This window comes from Aethina tumida, chromosome 5 (assembly GCF_024364675.1).
Source record: "Aethina tumida isolate Nest 87 chromosome 5, icAetTumi1.1, whole genome shotgun sequence".
Lineage (NCBI taxonomy): Eukaryota > Metazoa > Arthropoda > Insecta > Coleoptera > Nitidulidae > Aethina > Aethina tumida.
In genome coordinates this window covers 2,064,698-2,082,090 of record NC_065439.1, presented here as the reverse complement: position 1 = coordinate 2,082,090, position 17,393 = coordinate 2,064,698, and the positions used below count along the sequence as shown (strand labels likewise).

The 17,393-nt window shown below is 37.3% G+C and overlaps 2 protein-coding genes across 6 annotated transcripts in view; one reads left to right on the top strand and one right to left on the bottom strand.

Moving 5' to 3' along the window:
* Positions 1–17,393, bottom strand: part of LOC109601122 (protein-tyrosine sulfotransferase) — a 132,289-nt gene that overhangs the window by 64,819 nt on the left and 50,077 nt on the right. Inside the window, exon 1 of one of the 5 annotated variants that reach the window (XM_020017341.2) lies at positions 10,186–10,206. The exons of 3 other annotated variants lie outside the window; for them this stretch is intronic. The gene's annotated coding sequence lies outside the window, so the exon portion shown is untranslated. Of the gene's footprint in view, positions 1–2,897; positions 2,969–10,185; positions 10,207–17,393 lie in introns of those variants that run through there. One more of the 5 variants, XM_020017343.2, reaches the window with a different exon arrangement.
* On the top strand, positions 9,913–11,095 carry LOC109601123 (A disintegrin and metalloproteinase with thrombospondin motifs adt-2-like). Its single transcript, XM_049967358.1, has 3 exons — positions 9,913–10,132; positions 10,266–10,358; positions 10,899–11,095. Exons 1-3 carry the CDS (start codon positions 9,973–9,975, stop codon positions 11,027–11,029), a joined length of 384 nt encoding a protein of 127 aa, XP_049823315.1. The 5' UTR covers positions 9,913–9,972; the 3' UTR covers positions 11,030–11,095.

Below are 17,393 nucleotides of genomic sequence, written 5' to 3'. Positions count from 1 at the left end.
AATCGGTTCAGTCGTCTTACATTTTAAACCAGTCATCCCATACTTTAGCTTGTAGTAGTCCCATAGTTATAACAAAAATAATAATGTAGTAGTCGTACTTTTTAGACTAATAGAAATCGGTTCTTTCGTCTTACATTTTAAACCAGTCGTCCCAAACATTAGCTTGTACTAGTCTCAGTTTTAACCAAAATATTATTTCAGTCGGTCGTACCTTTTATACTGATAGAAATTGATTCAGTCGTCTTACATTTTAAACCAGTCGTCTCATACTTTAGCTTGTAGTAGTCCCACAATTATAACAGAAATAATATTGTAGTCGTCGTACTTTTTGGCTAATAAAAATCGGTTCTTTCGTCTTACATTTTAAACCAGTCGTCCCAAACATTAGCTTGTAGTAGTTCCAGTTATAACCGATATATTATTTCAGTGGTCGTACCTTTTATACAGATATAAATCGATTCAGTCGTCTTACATTTTAAACCAGTCGTCTCATACTTTAACTTGTAGTAGACCCACATTTATAACAGAAATAAAATTGTAGTCGTCGTACTTTTTAGGCTAATAGAAATCGTTTTAGTCGTCTAACATTTTAAACCAGTCGTCCCAAACATTAGCTTGTAGTAGTTCCAGTTATAACCGAAATATTATTTCAGTGGTCGTACCTTTTATACTGATAGAAATTGGTTCAGTCGTCATACATTTTAAACCAGTCATCCCAAACATTGGCTTGTAGTCTCAGTTATAACCGAAATATTATTTCAGTGGTCGTACCTTTTATACTGATAGAAATTGGTTCAGTCGTCTTACATTTTAAACCAGTCTTTCCAAACATTTGCTTTTAGTAGTCTCAGTTATAACCGAAATATTATTTCAGTGGTCGTACCTTTTATACTGATAGAAATCGGTTCAGTCGTCTTACATTTTAAACCAGTCGTCCCATACTTTAGCTTGTAGTAGTCCCACAATTATAACAGAAATAATATTGTAGTCGTCGTACTTTTTAGGCTAATAAAAATCGGTTCTTTCGTCTTACATTTTAAACCAGTCGTCCCAAACATTAGCTTGTAGTAGCCCCAGTTATAACCGAAATATTATTTCAGTGGTCGTACCTTTTATACCAATAGAAATCGGTTTAGTCGTCTTACATTTTAAACAAGTCGTCTCATACTTTATCTTGTAGTAGGCCCACAATTATAACAGAAATAATATTGTAGTTGTCGTACTTTTTAGACTTATAGAAATCGGTTCAGTCGTCTTACATTTTAAACCAGTCGTCCCAAACATTAGCTTGTCCCAGTTATAACCAAAATATTATTTCAGTGGTCGTACCTTTTATACTGATAGAAATCGGTTCAGTCGTCTTACATTTTAAACCAGTCGTCTCATACTTTAACTTGTAGTAGGCCCCCAATTATAACAGAAACAATATTGTAGTCGTCGTACTTTTTAGGCTAATAGAAATCGGTTCAGTCGTCTTACATTTTAAACCAGTCGTCCCAAACATTAGCTTGTAGTAGCCCCAGTTATAACCGAAATATTATTTCAGTGGTCGTACCTTTTATACTGATAGAAATCGGTTCAGTCGTCTTACATTTTAAACCAGTCTTTCCAAACATTAGCTTTTAGTAGTCTCAGTTATAACCGAAATATTATTTCAGTGGTCGTACCTTTTATACGGATAGAAATTGATTCAGTCGTCTTACATTTTAAACCAGTCGTCTTAAACTTTAACTTGTAGTGGTCCCACAATTATAACAGAAATAATATTGCACTAGTCGTACTTTTTAGGCTAATAAAAATCGGTTCTTTCGTCTTACATTTTAAACCAGTCGTCCCAAACATTAGCTTATAGTAGCCCCAGTTATAACCGAAATATTATTTCAGTGGTCGTACCTTTTATACCAATAGAAATCGGTTTAGTCGTCTTACATTTTAAACAAGTTGTCTCATACTTTATCTTGTAGTAGGCCCACAATTATAACAGAAATAATATTGTAGTTGTCGTACTTTTTAGACTTATAGAAATCGGTTCAGTCGTCTTACATTTTAAACCAGTCGTCCCAAACATTAGCTTGTAGTAGCCCCAGTTATAACCGAAATATTATTTCAGTGGTCGTACCTTTTATACTGATAGAAATCGGTTCAGTCGTCTTACATTTTAAACCAGTCTTTCCAAACATTAGCTTTTAGTAGTCTCAGTTATAACCGAAATATTATTTCAGTGGTCGTACCTTTTATACTGATAGAAATTGATTCAGTCGTCTTATATTTTAAACCAGTCGTCTTAAACTTTAACTTGTAGTGGTCCCACAATTATAACAGAAATAATATTGCAGTAGTCGTACTTTTTAGGCTAATAAAAATCGGTTCTTTCGTCTTACATTTTAAACCAGTCGTCCCAAACATTAGCTTATAGTAGCCCCAGTTATAACCGAAATATTATTTCAGTGGTCGTACCTTTTATACCAATAGAAATCGGTTTAGTCGTCTTACATTTTAAACCAGTCGTCCCATACTTTAGCTTGTAGTAGTCCCATAGTTATAACAAAAATAATAATGTATTGGTCGTACTTTTTAGACTGATAGAAATCGGTTCTTTCGTCTTACATTTTAAACCAGTCGTCCCAAACATTAGCTTGTAGTAGTTCCAGTTATAACCGAAATATTATTTCAGTGGTCGTATCTTTTATACTGATAGAAATCGATTCAGTCGTGTTACATTTTAAACCAGTCGTCCCATACTTTAGATTGTTGTAGTACCACAATTATAACCGAAATAATATTTCAGTCGTTGTACATTTTATACTGATTATCTTTATGTATAAGATCTTCATCTGGCAAAGTTAAAGTGAATCTTGTAGCTTTATTTCTTAAAGTTAAAAGTTAACTGTACTTACACATTAATGATTTCCCTGTAACTTGACAAACGAAATACTCCACTAAGCTTGAAATTTTATGGAACACCTTCGAAAAAAAAACTAATAAAATCATACACCCAACACGTATTATGTTTCACAAATCGAAATACGCCAAACTTCGAAACTTAACTGCCGTCCTGTCATTGAGACATTGACGTAGCACGCAATTTCACCGACTCCCGTCGCCGAATTAAATTCCGGTGTCGTTGAATTAAAAGTTCCCCAGTTTCATTATCCGACGTTCGCCGGGACATTTAATCTCTGTTGAAGCCAGTCACTTGCCGAATTGCCAGGTTATGGATTCCATCGAACTTAAACCGGGTTTTAATTAATGCCCGAGCGAACTTTCCGAATTAAAACCTCATCCGTCGGGATAGATTGTTACGCCGGAAACTGACGGACGGTTGAAAAATCCCGGTTCCATCGGGACGATGTGGGCGTTGGGGAAGATGGGGTCCCATCAAATTGAACAACGTGCCGCACCGGGGAGTAACGCGATACACCGATCAAAGGCGTCCGTGACTTGGGAACCGAATTCCCCGTCTTCGGGCATTTGGCACAAACACACACATACATTTTTCGAGGCGTGTCTGGAGATAATTGGCTGCCGTGGATGCGCCGATCGGAATTTAATTCCCGCTCAGCGGGAAACGAGGGCGATAATGAGAATTGATCGTTCAAACTCGCAGAGCTAAATCCCCACATTAACAATACCGGAGCTTTATGATTAGTCCTATGGTATGTTGATGCTTTTTTCCTCAAGCCTTCGGGCGAAAATATAAATTTAGTTGCTGGCTGAAACAAAGGGCTTTCGAGCGATCCTCCGTCATCCGCCCTTTGTTCGAGACGGCAAATTACGTCTACTTTTATTTCGTGGGGGGATGAAACTCATACATTAGCTCCGTCGTCGTGCACTTATTTTTCGAACGTTCTCGCGGGAGTCCGTGACGTATGTAAAGTGGCGTTTTTTGTTTCGCAGACACCGAAATGCATCGCTCTAGAAGAGATGTAGGACACGTCGGATAATGCACAATAAAAATAATCCGAGCCAGCATATTTCTCGAATGTAATTCGCGACGCGCTCGTAAAACGGGACACGTTGTTTCCCTCGAAGGGGTTTTATGCACTTTTTTTTCTTTTTTTTTTGTTTGGCTTGAATATTGATAATGTCTGTCTGCATCTGCTGAATCATTTCGCCGTTTTGCGCGGGCGAAAAAATACGGACGTCCGTTTCAATTAATCATTGTGCTTTTGTTTGGGAATTTTGTTGCACAGAAGCTTTGAGCAAAAAAATGGGAAAGAACCATTTTTAGTACACTTTTGTTGTTTTTAGTATAAAATCAAACTTGTACAAATACGTCCTGCAGAGTTTCAGTAAAAAAACTTGCACCAGATGTGAATGTAAATTTGTACTACAGAGCTTAAAACTCAGTGGACGTGAATGTTAAGCGTACTTTACATGTAAAACTGACAGAAATCAGTCTTCTTACATTGTAAATCAATCGTCGCAGAAATATAACCTAAAATAATAATTCAGTCGTCGTACATTTCAGATTTATAGAAATAAATTCAGTTGTCTTACATTTTAAATCAGTCGTTTCATACTTTAGCTTTTAGTAATCCCACAATTATAACAGAAATAATATTGTAGTGGTCGTACTTTTTAGACTAATAGAAATCGGTTCAGTTATCTTACATTTTCAACCACTCGTTTCATACTTTAGCTTTTAGTAATCCCAAAATTGTAACAGAAATAATATTGTAGTGGTCGTACTTTTTAGACTAATAGAAATCGGTTCAGTTATCTTACATTTTAAACCACTCGTTTTATACTTTAGCTTTTAGTAGTCCCTCAATTGTAACAGAAATAATATTGTAGTGGTGGTACTTTTTAGACTAATAGAAATCGGTTCAGTTATCTTACATTTTCAACCACTCGTTTCATACTTTAGCTTTTAGTAGTCCCACAATTATAACAGAAATAATATTGTAGTGGTCGTACTTTTTAGACTAATAGAAATCGGTTCAGTCGTCTTACATTTTAAACCAGTCGTCCCATACTTTAGCTTGTAGAAGTCCCACAATTATGACAGGCATAATATTGTAGTGGTCGTACGTTTTAGACTAATAGAAATCGGTTCAGTTATCTTACAAATTCAACCACTCGTTTCATACTTTAGCTTTTAGTAGTCCCTCAATTGTAACAGAAATAATATTGTAGTGGTCGTACTTTTTAGACTAATAGAAATCGGTTCAGTTATCTTACATTTTCAACCACTCGTTTCATACTTTAGCTTTTAGTAGTCCCACAATTATAACAGAAATAATATTGTAGTGGTCGTACTTTTTAGACTAATAGAAATCGGTTCAGTCGTCTTACATTTTAAACCAGTCGTCCCATACTTTAGCTTGTAGAAGTCCCACAATTATGACAGACATAATATTGTAGTGGTCGTACGTTTTAGACTAATAGAAATCGGTTCAGTTATCTTACAAATTCAACCACTCGTTTCATACTTTAGCTTTTAGTAGTCCCTCAATTGTAACAGAAATAATATTGTAGTGGTCGTACTTTTTAGACTAATAGAAATCGGTTCAGTCGTCTTACATTTTAAACCAGTCGTCCCATACTTTAGCTTGTAGAAGTCCCACAATTATAACAGACATAATATTGTAGTGGTCGTACTTTTTAGACTAATAGAAATCGTTTCAGTTATCTTACATTTTAAACCACTCGTTTCATACTTTAGCTTTTAGTAGTCCCACAATTATAACAGAAATAATATTGTAGTGGTCGTACTTTTTAGACTAATAGAAATCAGTTCAGTCGTCTTACATTTTAAACCAGTCGTCCCATACTTTAGCCTTTAGTACTCCCACAATTGTAACAGAAATAATATTGTAGTGATCGTACTTTTTAGACTAATAGAAATCAGTTCAGTCGTCTTACATTTTAAACCAGTCGTCCCATACTTTAGCTTTTAGTAGTCCCACAATTATAACAGAAATAATATTGTAGTGGTCGTACTTTTTAGATTAATAGAAATCGGTTCAGTTATCTTACATTTTCAACCACTCGTTTCATACTTTAGCTTTTAGTAGTCCCTCAATTGTAACAGAAATAATATTGTAGTAGTCGTACTTTTTAGACTAATAGAAATCGGTTCAGTTATCTTACATTTTCAACCACTCGTTTCATACTTTAGCTTTTAGTAGTCCCTCAATTGTAACAGAAATAATATTGTAGTGGTCGTACTTTTTAGACTAATAGAAATCGGTTCAGTCGTCTTACATTTTAAACCAGTCGTCCCATACTTTAGCTTGTAGAAGTCCCACAATTATGACAGACATAATATTGTAGTGGTCGTACGTTTTAGACTAATAGAAATCGGTTCAGTTATCTTACAAATTCAACCACTCGTTTCATACTTTAGCTTTTAGTAGTCCCTCAATTGTAACAGAAATAATATTGTAGTAGTCGTACTTTTTAGACTAATAGAAATCGGTCCAGTCGTCTTACATTTTAAACCAGTCGTCCCATACTTTAGCTTGTAGAAGTCCCACAATTATGACAGACATAATATTGTAGTGGTCGTACGTTTTAGACTAATAGAAATCGGTTCAGTTATCTTACAAATTCAACCACTCGTTTCATACTTTAGCTTTTAGTAGTCCCTCAATTGTAACAGAAATAATATTGTAGTGGTCGTACTTTTTAGACTAATAGAAATCGGTTCAGTCGTCTTACATTTTAAACCAGTCGTCCCATACTTTAGCTTGTAGAAGTCCCACAATTATAACAGACATAATATTGTAGTGGTCGTACTTTTTAGACTAATAGAAATCGTTTCAGTTATCTTACATTTTAAACCACTCGTTTCGTACTTTAGCTTTTAGTAGTCCCTCAATTATAACAGAAATAATATTGTAGTGGTCGTACTTTTTAGACTAATAGAAATCGGTTCAGTTATCTTACATTTTCAACCACTCGTTTCATACTTTAGCTTTTAGTAGTCCCACAATTATAACAGAAATAATATTGTAGTGGTCGTACTGTTTAGACTAATAGAAATCGGTTCAGTCGTCTTACATTTTAAACCAGTCGTCCCATACTTTAGCTTGTAGAAGTCCCACAATTATAACAGACATAATATTGTAGTGGTCGTACTTTTTAGACTAATAGAAATCGTTTCAGTTATCTTACATTTTAAACCACTCGTTTCATACTTTAGCTTTTAGTAGTCCCACAATTATAACAGAAATAATATTGTAGTGGTCGTACTTTTTAGACTAATAGAAATCAGTTCAGTCGTCTTACATTTTAAACCAGTCGTCCCATACTTTAGCCTTTAGTACTCCCACAATTGTAACAGAAATAATATTGTAGTGATCGTACTTTTTAGACTAATAGAAATCAGTTCAGTCGTCTTACATTTTAAACCAGTCGTCCCATACTTTAGCTTTTAGTAGTCCCACAATTATAACAGAAATAATATTGTAGTGGTCGTACTTTTTTGATTAATAGAAATCGGTTCAGTTATCTTACATTTTCAACCACTCGTTTCATATTGTAGTCGTCGTACTTTTTAGACTAATAGAAATCGTTTCAATCGTCTTATATTTTAAACCAGTTGTCTCATACTTTAGTTTGTAGTAGTCCCACAATTATAACAGAAATTATATTGTAGTGGTCGTACTTTTTAGACCAATTGGAGTCGGTTCAGTGGTCTTACATTTTAAACCAGTTGTCCCATACTTTAGCTTGTAGTAGTTCCACAATTGTAACCGAAATAATATTGTAGTGGTCGTACTTTTTAGACTAATAAAAATCAGTTCAGTCGTCTTATATATAAAACCAGTCGTCCCATACTTATGTGAATATCAGTAGAAGTTTGACAACTCCATCAAAAATTGTAATAAATAAAAAAATATTGGTTATCATGTTGAACGGAATCATTTAATAAATTCCTTGATCACTTTAAATATAATTTAAAATATGGCGGCCTACTTGGTATGCAAAAAAACTTCTCACCGGCCTAACTTTCCGACCCGGAATCAAAACGGTTGTTAAGAATTCAATTACAATTTACTTTTATTAGCGCTCCTTTTCATTTTCGCTGCGGAAATTTCTAAAAGCTCCCGCCACTTTGTATAAATTAGATCTGCGACACTCCAAACCATGGTCTAATACCGTTATTACCAGCCCCCTCTCTGATTCTTCATTCCTACCTTCCCTTTGTAACTGATCCTCGACAATTTCGTCCGAGTCATTTAAGGGTCGCTGCGAAAACTGACAACAGCCCAGCCGAAAACGCAGTAATTGACCGACGGCTGGGACCCCTCCAAGCGTGGCAACAGGAAAAAAAAAACGCAATTCGGCCCGCGTAAAAAAGGGATGCAAAACCGCAACACGATATTTCCATTACGCGAAATTTATGAAACAACGTCCGGACGGCTGGAATTCAACAAGCTTTTCGGGGTAGTTCCCCCCCCCCTGCACGTCGTCTCCGGACACGGACGTGTGTGGGTTAGCGTAAAGGGTTTAACGGATCGCGGGAAACAAAGTGCCGGGGCATTTGTTCACTGTCTGGAATTACGTCGCACTGATGCATTAACGGTGTGAATTCCGTGGGATGGGCGTTAGTCAAAGAGGAATGTGATGTTGTGCGGGTGGCCCTTAGACATGAATAAAGGCGACTGTGTCTCATTTCATTTAAGAACGTCGAGGATGTTTATATGAAAACTTAGTTTACTTCCTTTTAAACTTTTCATAGACTACAAGAGGTACGACAGTCAAATATAGAGGAACAATCTTTCATAAGCCATCTTCAAAATTTATTGAATATTGAGGAATCACGAAGGAAACTTACGGATTAGTTGTTGAGGGTTCTTTGTGGCACACTCAACGAGAATGTGTTTGACAGAGAGTATAGAGTTACAACAGTCGAATATGGAGGAAGACTCTTTCATAAGACATCTTCAAAATTTATTGAATATTGAGGAATGACGAAGGAGACTTATGGATTATAATTTAGTTATTGAGAGTTTCTTGTGGCACACTCAACGAGTATGTGTTTGACAGAGAGGATACAACAGTCAAATATGTAGAAATACTCTTTCATAAGACATTTATAGAGGATATAGACATAGAGGACTGTGTGACTACCTGATGTGTCTTTTTGCCAAGTTATTTTACTTATTTACATTCTAAGCTTTCTTTAAAGGTTTTTGTATTGAGAAACCCGGTATGTCGTCGCAAGTTCAGTGACGCTTCACAAAGAAGTGTCTGAATGCAGCCTTAACCAGTCCATACTTACCACCCAAAACACCAGTCTTGCAAGTAAATTTACAACTTTATCTGTTGCACAGCAAAAAATTACGAAGTTATAAATTCAATGTATCAGTCAAAGTAAAAGTTTATATTACCCACATAAACCAGAAGCATAAACAACCGAACAATGAATCCAAATCATCTTTATCTTGCCTTTCTGTACGATGAATTCCGTCGCTTTCGTACACGGTGTGGGGAGTAATAAATCTGGATATTCTTAAACGGCAACAGTATCGAGTCGATTTACCTTTTCCTAGCCAGGCGCAGTATCTTATTCAATATGGGATTTGTTTCTGAGCCGGAGCCCGGGCTGCATTCGGATGAACCGCAGCAATATATTGGCTGTGCGGAAAATAAAGGGAAAATGTTATAAGATTTAACCTGCGAGGCAACAATGTGTGTTTATATTTTAACTGTACCATGTGCATGGGACAAAGTTACGCTGTTCCATACTATCACACATCGTTGGACATGAATTCGGCGAGAATAAAACCATAAAGGCGCCTTCGGAACAGATGCGATATCCTTACCAGGGGGAAACTTTTACCCGAGATGCGGAATCACAGATTATATTGCGACAAAAATTTCCGGATCGGAAGAAGCATAAGGGACGCTCCTTTGGCGACGATAAAATGATACGCCATCCAGGTGCACCATTAACTGAACGGATATTAAAATCCGTAAGCCCTTAAATAGTTTTCGATTAACACTTAGTTGACGGGAATGGCAGGAATGTCAGTGAATGAAGTAATGACGGTCCCGTCATTGGTCGTGTACTTTTGCACGTTCGCCACGCTCGTCCCGCAGGCACGCGGCGTACCGTTCCTGCAGGAATTCCGTAACGGATATAAGACACGTGAAGCCGCAACGACCATCCCGGAAGGTAATATAGCAGGATCCGGTTTATTGGTCGATGCGACGACGGTTTTTACTCACCAGTAAATTTCAATTTGCTCAAACATCTCCACGATGCGGCCCTTTTATGCGACGTAATGCGGTTATTTTGTTGGTTTCAGCTAATTCCAACTTGGAGTACAATTATTTGATATTGGAGGACGAACCCATGGTGATGGTGGAGAAGAGGCAGGCGAAGCTATGGGACCACTGGGGTAAATACAATTCAACCAATATCAATATATTTTCTTCCATTTAATAAAGGGCAATGAATAGAGGGGTGAAGGGCTAACTGTGCACTTCACACTTCCTTTTCTTTGCCCTTCAATTCAAACTCAAATCTCTCTCAAAGTGTTTTTCTTTATTTATTTGTAAGCTCTGATTATTGATTAACCTGCTTAACCTAAATCAAGGACGAAGTTATGAATAATCAGGTACGAGAATATTGATTATAATTAAATGATGCCAATCCCAGATAAAGAAGCCTTCGTCTATAGAAATAGCTTCATTCAATGTCTGAGTCACAGAAGGAGCAATAAATCATCATGAATCTTCTGGGGAAGCACCTTAATATGAAGATGCTTCCCTGCTTTTCCATCAGGTCATATTCATGAGATATTTTGATTGCTAATTCTGGTACCAGACTTGATAAAGATTCTACTATTGATGGAGGAGTATACAGGCAATACAAACTTCAGACTTGTCGGGTGTTAAATCCGCATAGTTACAGTTTCAGTGCACGATTTCCTTTGCAGGAAAATGGTCAGATTGCAGCGTGACCTGCGGCGTCGGCAAAATGACGCGGTGGCGCCACTGCGTGTCCGAGGGCTGCGCCCAAGGGGAGAAGGAGGCCCAAATTAAAACGTGTTCGGAGCGTCCGTGTTAAAATTTTATACACATATACATATTTTATAGTTCAAACAATGAAGGAATAAAGTGAATTTTTAAATTGGCCAGTTTCACTTAGCACTTATTAGTGACAAGTGGCGTCCGGGGAATTGTGGAACAGATAATATTAATGTCGGGGAAATTGGCTTTGCATACTTAGAGGGCTCCCTAGGGAACACTTGCGATCGCTTTAAGCTGGAGTCGGAGCTGCAGCGAGGAATTTTTATTTGCGTTCATTGTTCTTGGTCTTAAGGCGACGTTGATTGTTCCTCGCTAATAAAATCGCCGCGTTAAAACTCTGATTAGATTTGTAAATTTATAAACTTCGAATTGAAATCTCGTCCAGCACAAAGTTCCAACCAACCGTTCAGGACGAGTTATGCTATTATTAGCTTCAGTCCTCCTTTTTTAGGCTTTATGTGATTATTTTATACAAGAGACTTTAATAAATCGTGGCACTGAAGACTTTTTATGTCGTAAATTCAAGTTTGTAGTAGTTCCCAGACTTGCAAGTTGTTCGTAAGTGATTTCAGTAAACAAATTACAGTTTCCCGCCATCACGGTCCGTGTAAAACAAACAGCAAATAGTTGCAAAGTTTCCTGCAGTGGCTGGTCAATTGTTCGACGTCCATAACCGCAGCGAATTCAGCGAAACAATGCGATCAAGAATGATGGGGGGAAAAAAACGGCCAGCTGCCCGTTTAAGCAGACAATATCGCCCGTCTCCGGTCGTTGACGTGAGCTTGTTTGTCTTTCGCGGAACGATCTCATTATCGGCCCGGCAATTTTGCCCCGGGTTCATCAGCGAAACTGTCGAGATGGCAGATGAGAAATCACCGCCACTTGTTTGACAACGTCGTGATCGACATGCCCGATGTCCCCTTGTTTGTCCCCCGTACCTCCATGGCGATAAATATTGGAGAGTTCAGGAGCAAACTGGAAGCAATAAACGGGCCCGAAGCTGACAAGACGCTTTTAATTTCCGTCTATTTTTTTCGGTGGCGAAAAATTCGTTGTTAATTGAGTTACGAGTTTATTGCGGCGGCAAAGACAAAGGATGGTCGGGCAGATAGGTGCCATAACTGCGCTTGGAGGGAGTAAATATGGCCTCGGTAAGTAATGGCGGTTTCGCATCTGATTAACGGGGATGAACATAAAGGCGACGCGGAGCCGGTGGGATGTGCACGTGCAACGTTAACGTCAAACAATTTCCTTGAGCTCGAATGTAATTGTGTTTGTTTGCGCCCTTTAATCTCGGGAAGTGTTAAAAAATGTAAAAGCAAGTCTGCAACAACGGATGATTATTCAACATGGATTACTGATGCAGCGAGTAGGAAAACAACCAGTCGTGTAATTAGCAATTGGAGCTGTTAATTAACGTTATTTAATGTCATTATAAAAATTATAACTTTGAACCTTATCCAAAAGGTCGTTTCTATGTCGTCCAATTTTCCAGTTATTTTCCCTTCAATTCATCAATTTCATCATTCAGTTTCTTCACAAATAGACGAATATAGGGAAGTGGAGACCCTGTGTCTGTCTGCTTTTGCTTCTCTTCCCTTTATAGTTCACATTCATGAGATTTCCAGCTTCTGATTATGGCATTTCATCAAATTTCAGAATGGATAATTAAAAAGTGATCAAATTCCTCACTTAATTTCTTCACAAGTTTACAAATCTTTTAGACCCAAGAAGACCCAGTGTCTTTCTTCCTTTGTTTGTAGATTTGTTTCTTATCATTTTTCTTTCATCAGTTGACATTCATAAGATTTCCAACATCTGTTTAAGATATTTCTTCAAATTCATTAGTAAGGATCAAGTAAAGACTTTTAAAGAATCAAATAGTGCTAATTTGACAGGAAGGAGCAGCAAATAAGTCATCGTAGATCTTCTAACAATTACCTTAATATGGGTATTGTTATATATACTTATATAAATAAATATAATGGAACAGAAGTCATAAATGACTACAATCCACTTTGAATTGTAAATGTTAAGCACTTGAAACAGTTAATTAACATTATTTAATGTACGCCCTTTATAGTGCCCAATCACATAATGGAAACCATAACATCGAACCTTTACCAAAAGATTTAGAGCTGACGGTTAACCAACATGCATTATTCCCCCGTTTTATTGGTGCTTCAAAAGCCTATTTACGACCAATATAAATTAATATCAAATCGAGTGAGAAATTGAAATGTTACAGCGAATTACCATGTACCATTAAACTTATTAACATTCAGTTTTCTTTTTCACACTTTCATCATTTTAAAACGCATTTTCCACTTGTTAATTGAAACGGTTTTAATAAAAATTATACAGTTTGTTTCGAGCACACTTATCACCGTTTGCCAAACGCACTTTATCTTTTTCCCCCCTCTCTCAAGAGGGCGTGCATAATTTAATACAGCCCTTGCGAAGGAGGTTTATCTTTTAATTATAATGAATCTTTTATGCAAAGACTGCTTAAAGTCTGTTGACAGAAACGGTCCGTTGTAATATTAACGCCTGGAAATAAATTCGGGCGCACGACGTTTATTTTTATACAGAGTGTTAAGGGGAAGCTTCCCTTGTTTCTTACGTATAATTCATTCAAAATAGTCTCAAAATATTAATATTTTTTAAGGTTATTTCATATCACATTCATTTTTGACATTCAGCTCCACATCACGGAGCAAACTGGCCTTGTTTCTTTAATTGCCTCCGTCAAGACTCTTCAGTTTCCTTGAGTCCAAATGGAGTACCTGGTAGGTAAGTTGCTTCTTGGAAGAAACACCTTCACCAATCTCCTTGTCAAGTTGAGAAATCGTTATTTTTATACAGAGGGTTAAGGGGAAGCTTCTCTTGTTTCTCACGTATAATTCATTCAAAATAGTCTCAAAATATTAAGTAAGGATTTTATCTTTTAAGGTTATTTCATATCACATTCATTTTTGACATTCTGCTCCACATCACGGAGCAAACCGGCCTTGTTTCTTTCATTGCCTTTGTCGAGACTCTTCAGTTTCTTTGACTCCAAATGGAGTATCTAGGAGCTAAGTTGCTTCTTGGAAGAAACACCTTCACCAATCTCCTTGGCAAGTTGAGAAGTCGCTATATTAACTTATGGCTTTTATGGAGGGATGACATTGACCATCCCCCCATCTAAAAAAAAAAACTAAATGCACAACAATACGGTTAACTCTAATGCGGGGGAATCCCCCGGGGAACATTATTTATAGGATTTTATTTCGTCGACCTACAAACCGGTTAATATTGCAGGGGCCACTAGAATTATTTTTCCCGGGGATTCCCAAGGGTGCGAACTTCGGCAGTGCTTGTGCAACATTTATGAGTGGGATTATCGCCGACAATACGTCTCGAAGCGACACGGCCGATTGAAAATTGTTTAGTCAACTTATTGATGAGCCCTCCTAAGTAAATATATTCGGTGCTTTCTGTTAAACGGGACGTGGTGTTTGCTTGTTAATTAATATTCAGTTACGGCAGTTAATTACGCTAAATCCGTGTAAGCTAGTGATAGTTTAAGTTGGTCGTATCAAACACCAATAGAAAGTTAATTAATACACCAATTAAAAAATGGTTCCAGCTGCAACTGTTGAGAAACTAATGAATTAGGGGGTTTGTGTGCGGAAAATAAAAACAATTTGTCCTCCCCGTTCCAAAGAATGCGACAAAGAAAACAATTTCAAGTGTCCATTAACTCCGGCTTGTTTACTTTGGTCCCCCCTAATCGAAAAAACGGTCGCACGTCGCGACGACGGGGCAAAACAACCGAAACCCATTGATCCATTGATCCCCCCCGCCATCCATCAAAATTAGCGCGCCCAAAACCCGACACGATCCAGTCGGAATCGAAGACAATGGCGCGAACACAAAGGCTGCGATCGCGTTAATGCGTCGCTGGCCATGGGGATTAATTATGATACACCGCCGCGTTCGGGGGACGGTGCGGCTGAATGGGCGGGCATCGATTGACGTCGGGCATTTGCTGTTCTTGAATGAATGATTGATGTCGTTTTGTGTACGGGAGAAATCATTTTTAATGCCCGCGGACAAAACTATATTTCATTTTCGTGATGGCGACCGTAATCCTGTGGAGATTATTTTTGGAAGGCGACTGCGGAACATATTTCAAGAAAACTTGGGAGATTAAAGCGATGCATCGCCGTCCTGAAATATGGAAGGGTCGAGGACTACATCCACAATTTTCGTTCAGATTCGTTTGGGCTTTTTTATCATAACCACGATATAAAATTTCTTTAGATCACTTAATAATATTTATGTTTGTAATATTTCCTGTATTTAATTAATTGATACTTGCTAGTCTGTCAACTTTAGAAAGCTGACATATTGGACGAGACAAAGGATTTGCTGTATCAGTGAATTCTAACCAAACCTAAGAAAACTATCAAAGGATAACTGTTAAGTATTAAAGCAATTGAAGGTGTCATTTTAGTAGCTGTGGCTTATGTAGCTAGATAAATTACTAAGTAACATAACTAGATATGTTCTTAAATGGTACTCCCAAACATTAGAAATGAAATTTGTCACTAAATGGTTGAGATTAATCAAAAATATTCCTTAACACTCATCAGGAGTACTCAGTCTGAGCTTCTGGAAGATTACAGTTTGACACTTATGAGCTAACCAGGTGTAATCTTCACCTTAGTTCCTACATTCACTATCTGTTAATGCCAAAAAAACTGAAGAGTCAATTAGTAGTCATACCACACCAGTCTTGTGTGGATCATTTGCCATTAAAACCTTCATCAAGAATATTCAAGCTCTGCTTCTAAAAGATTACTGCTTGGTACTTGAGGGGTAACCAAGTGTAATCTTCATCTTAGTTTCTATATTCACTATCTGTTGATGCCAAAGAAACTGAAGAGTCATGTATGAGTCTGGAGTGGATCATTGCCACTAAAACCTTCATCAAGAATATTCAAGCTCTGCTTCTGGAAGATTACAGCTTGGCACTTGAGGGGTAACCAGATATAATCTTCACCTTAGTTTCTACATTCACTATTTGTTGATGCCAAAGAAACTGAAGAGTCAAGTACGAGTCTTGAGTGGGTCATTGCCACTAAAACCTTCATCAAGAATATTCAAAGTCTGCTTCTGAAAGATTACAGCTTGGCACTCGAGGGGTAACCAGGTGTAATCTTCACCTTAGTTTCTATATTCACTATCTGTTGATGCCAAAGAAACTGAAGAATCAAGTATGAGTCTGGAGTGGATCATTGCCACTAAAACCTTCATCAAGAATATTCAAGTTCTGCTTCTGAAAGATTACAGCTTGGCACTTGAAGGGTAACCAGGTGTGATCTTCATCTTAGTTTCTACATTCACTATCTATTGATGCCAAAGAAACTGAAGAGTCAAGTACGAGTCTTGAGTAGATTATTGCCACTAAAATCTTCATCAAGAATATTTAAGGTCTGGAAGATTACACCTTGGCACTTGAGGGGTAACCAAGTGTGCTCTTCACCTTAGTTTCTACATTCACTATCTGTTGATGCCAAAGAAACTGAAGAGTTAAGTACGAGTCTGGAGTGGACCATTGCCACTAAAACCTTCATCAAGAATATTCAAGCTCTGCTTCTGAAAGATTACAGCTTGGCACTTGAGGGGTAACCAGGTGTGATTTTCATCTTAATTTCTACATTCACTATCTGTTGATGCCAAAGAAACTGAAGAGTCAAGTACGAGTCTTGAGTGGATTATTGCCACTAAAATCTTCATCAAGAATATTTAAGATCTGGAAGATTACACCTTGGCACTTGAGGGGTAACCAGGTGTGCTCTTCACCTTAGTTTCTACATTCACTCTCTGTTGATGCCAAAGAAACTGAACGGTTAAGTACGAGTCTGGAGTGGATCATTGCCACTAAAACCTTCATCAAGAATATTCAAGCTCTGCTTCTGAAAGATTACAGCTTGGCACTTGTCTGGGGTAAGATTCTTCTTCTACATGATGGGAGGAAGTCTGACCTTTCTATTGATGTATTTGTGTTTGATGCAAGTTAAAACTGTTGAGATATTTGTCATGTGCAAGCACCCATGTTTAATATACACAGCATGAACTGTATAATTTAATTAAGCTGACTTGTAAATAAACCTTGTTAGGTCCAAATTAAACAGACACGATATTTCGAGCATTAGTAACGTTAATTATTTTGTATAATTGAATAAATTACATATATCATGTAGTTAACAAGTGACATAAATATTCATCTTCCCGATTAAATTGTGTACGAAACGTGTGCCATAAATTTAATCAGAAATTAGAGAAATACGTATAATGCGGCGCTTGTCACGTAAACTATGTTTGCTAATGAAGTATCGCCGTTTGATTGG

What these genes read in the sequence shown, in the direction of transcription:
- LOC109601123 (XM_049967358.1), top strand. Translation starts at nt 9,973, where the DNA reads ATGGCAGGAATGTCAGTGAATGAAGTAATGACGGTCCCGTCATTGGTC. An exon ending in CGCAACGACCATCCCGGAAG is followed by an intron (nt 10,133 to 10,265) that starts GTAATATAGCAG and finishes TGTTGGTTTCAG; the next exon opens with CTAATTCCAACTTGGAGTAC. An exon ending in GAAGCTATGGGACCACTGGG is followed by an intron (nt 10,359 to 10,898) that starts GTAAATACAATT and finishes TTTCCTTTGCAG; the next exon opens with GAAAATGGTCAGATTGCAGC.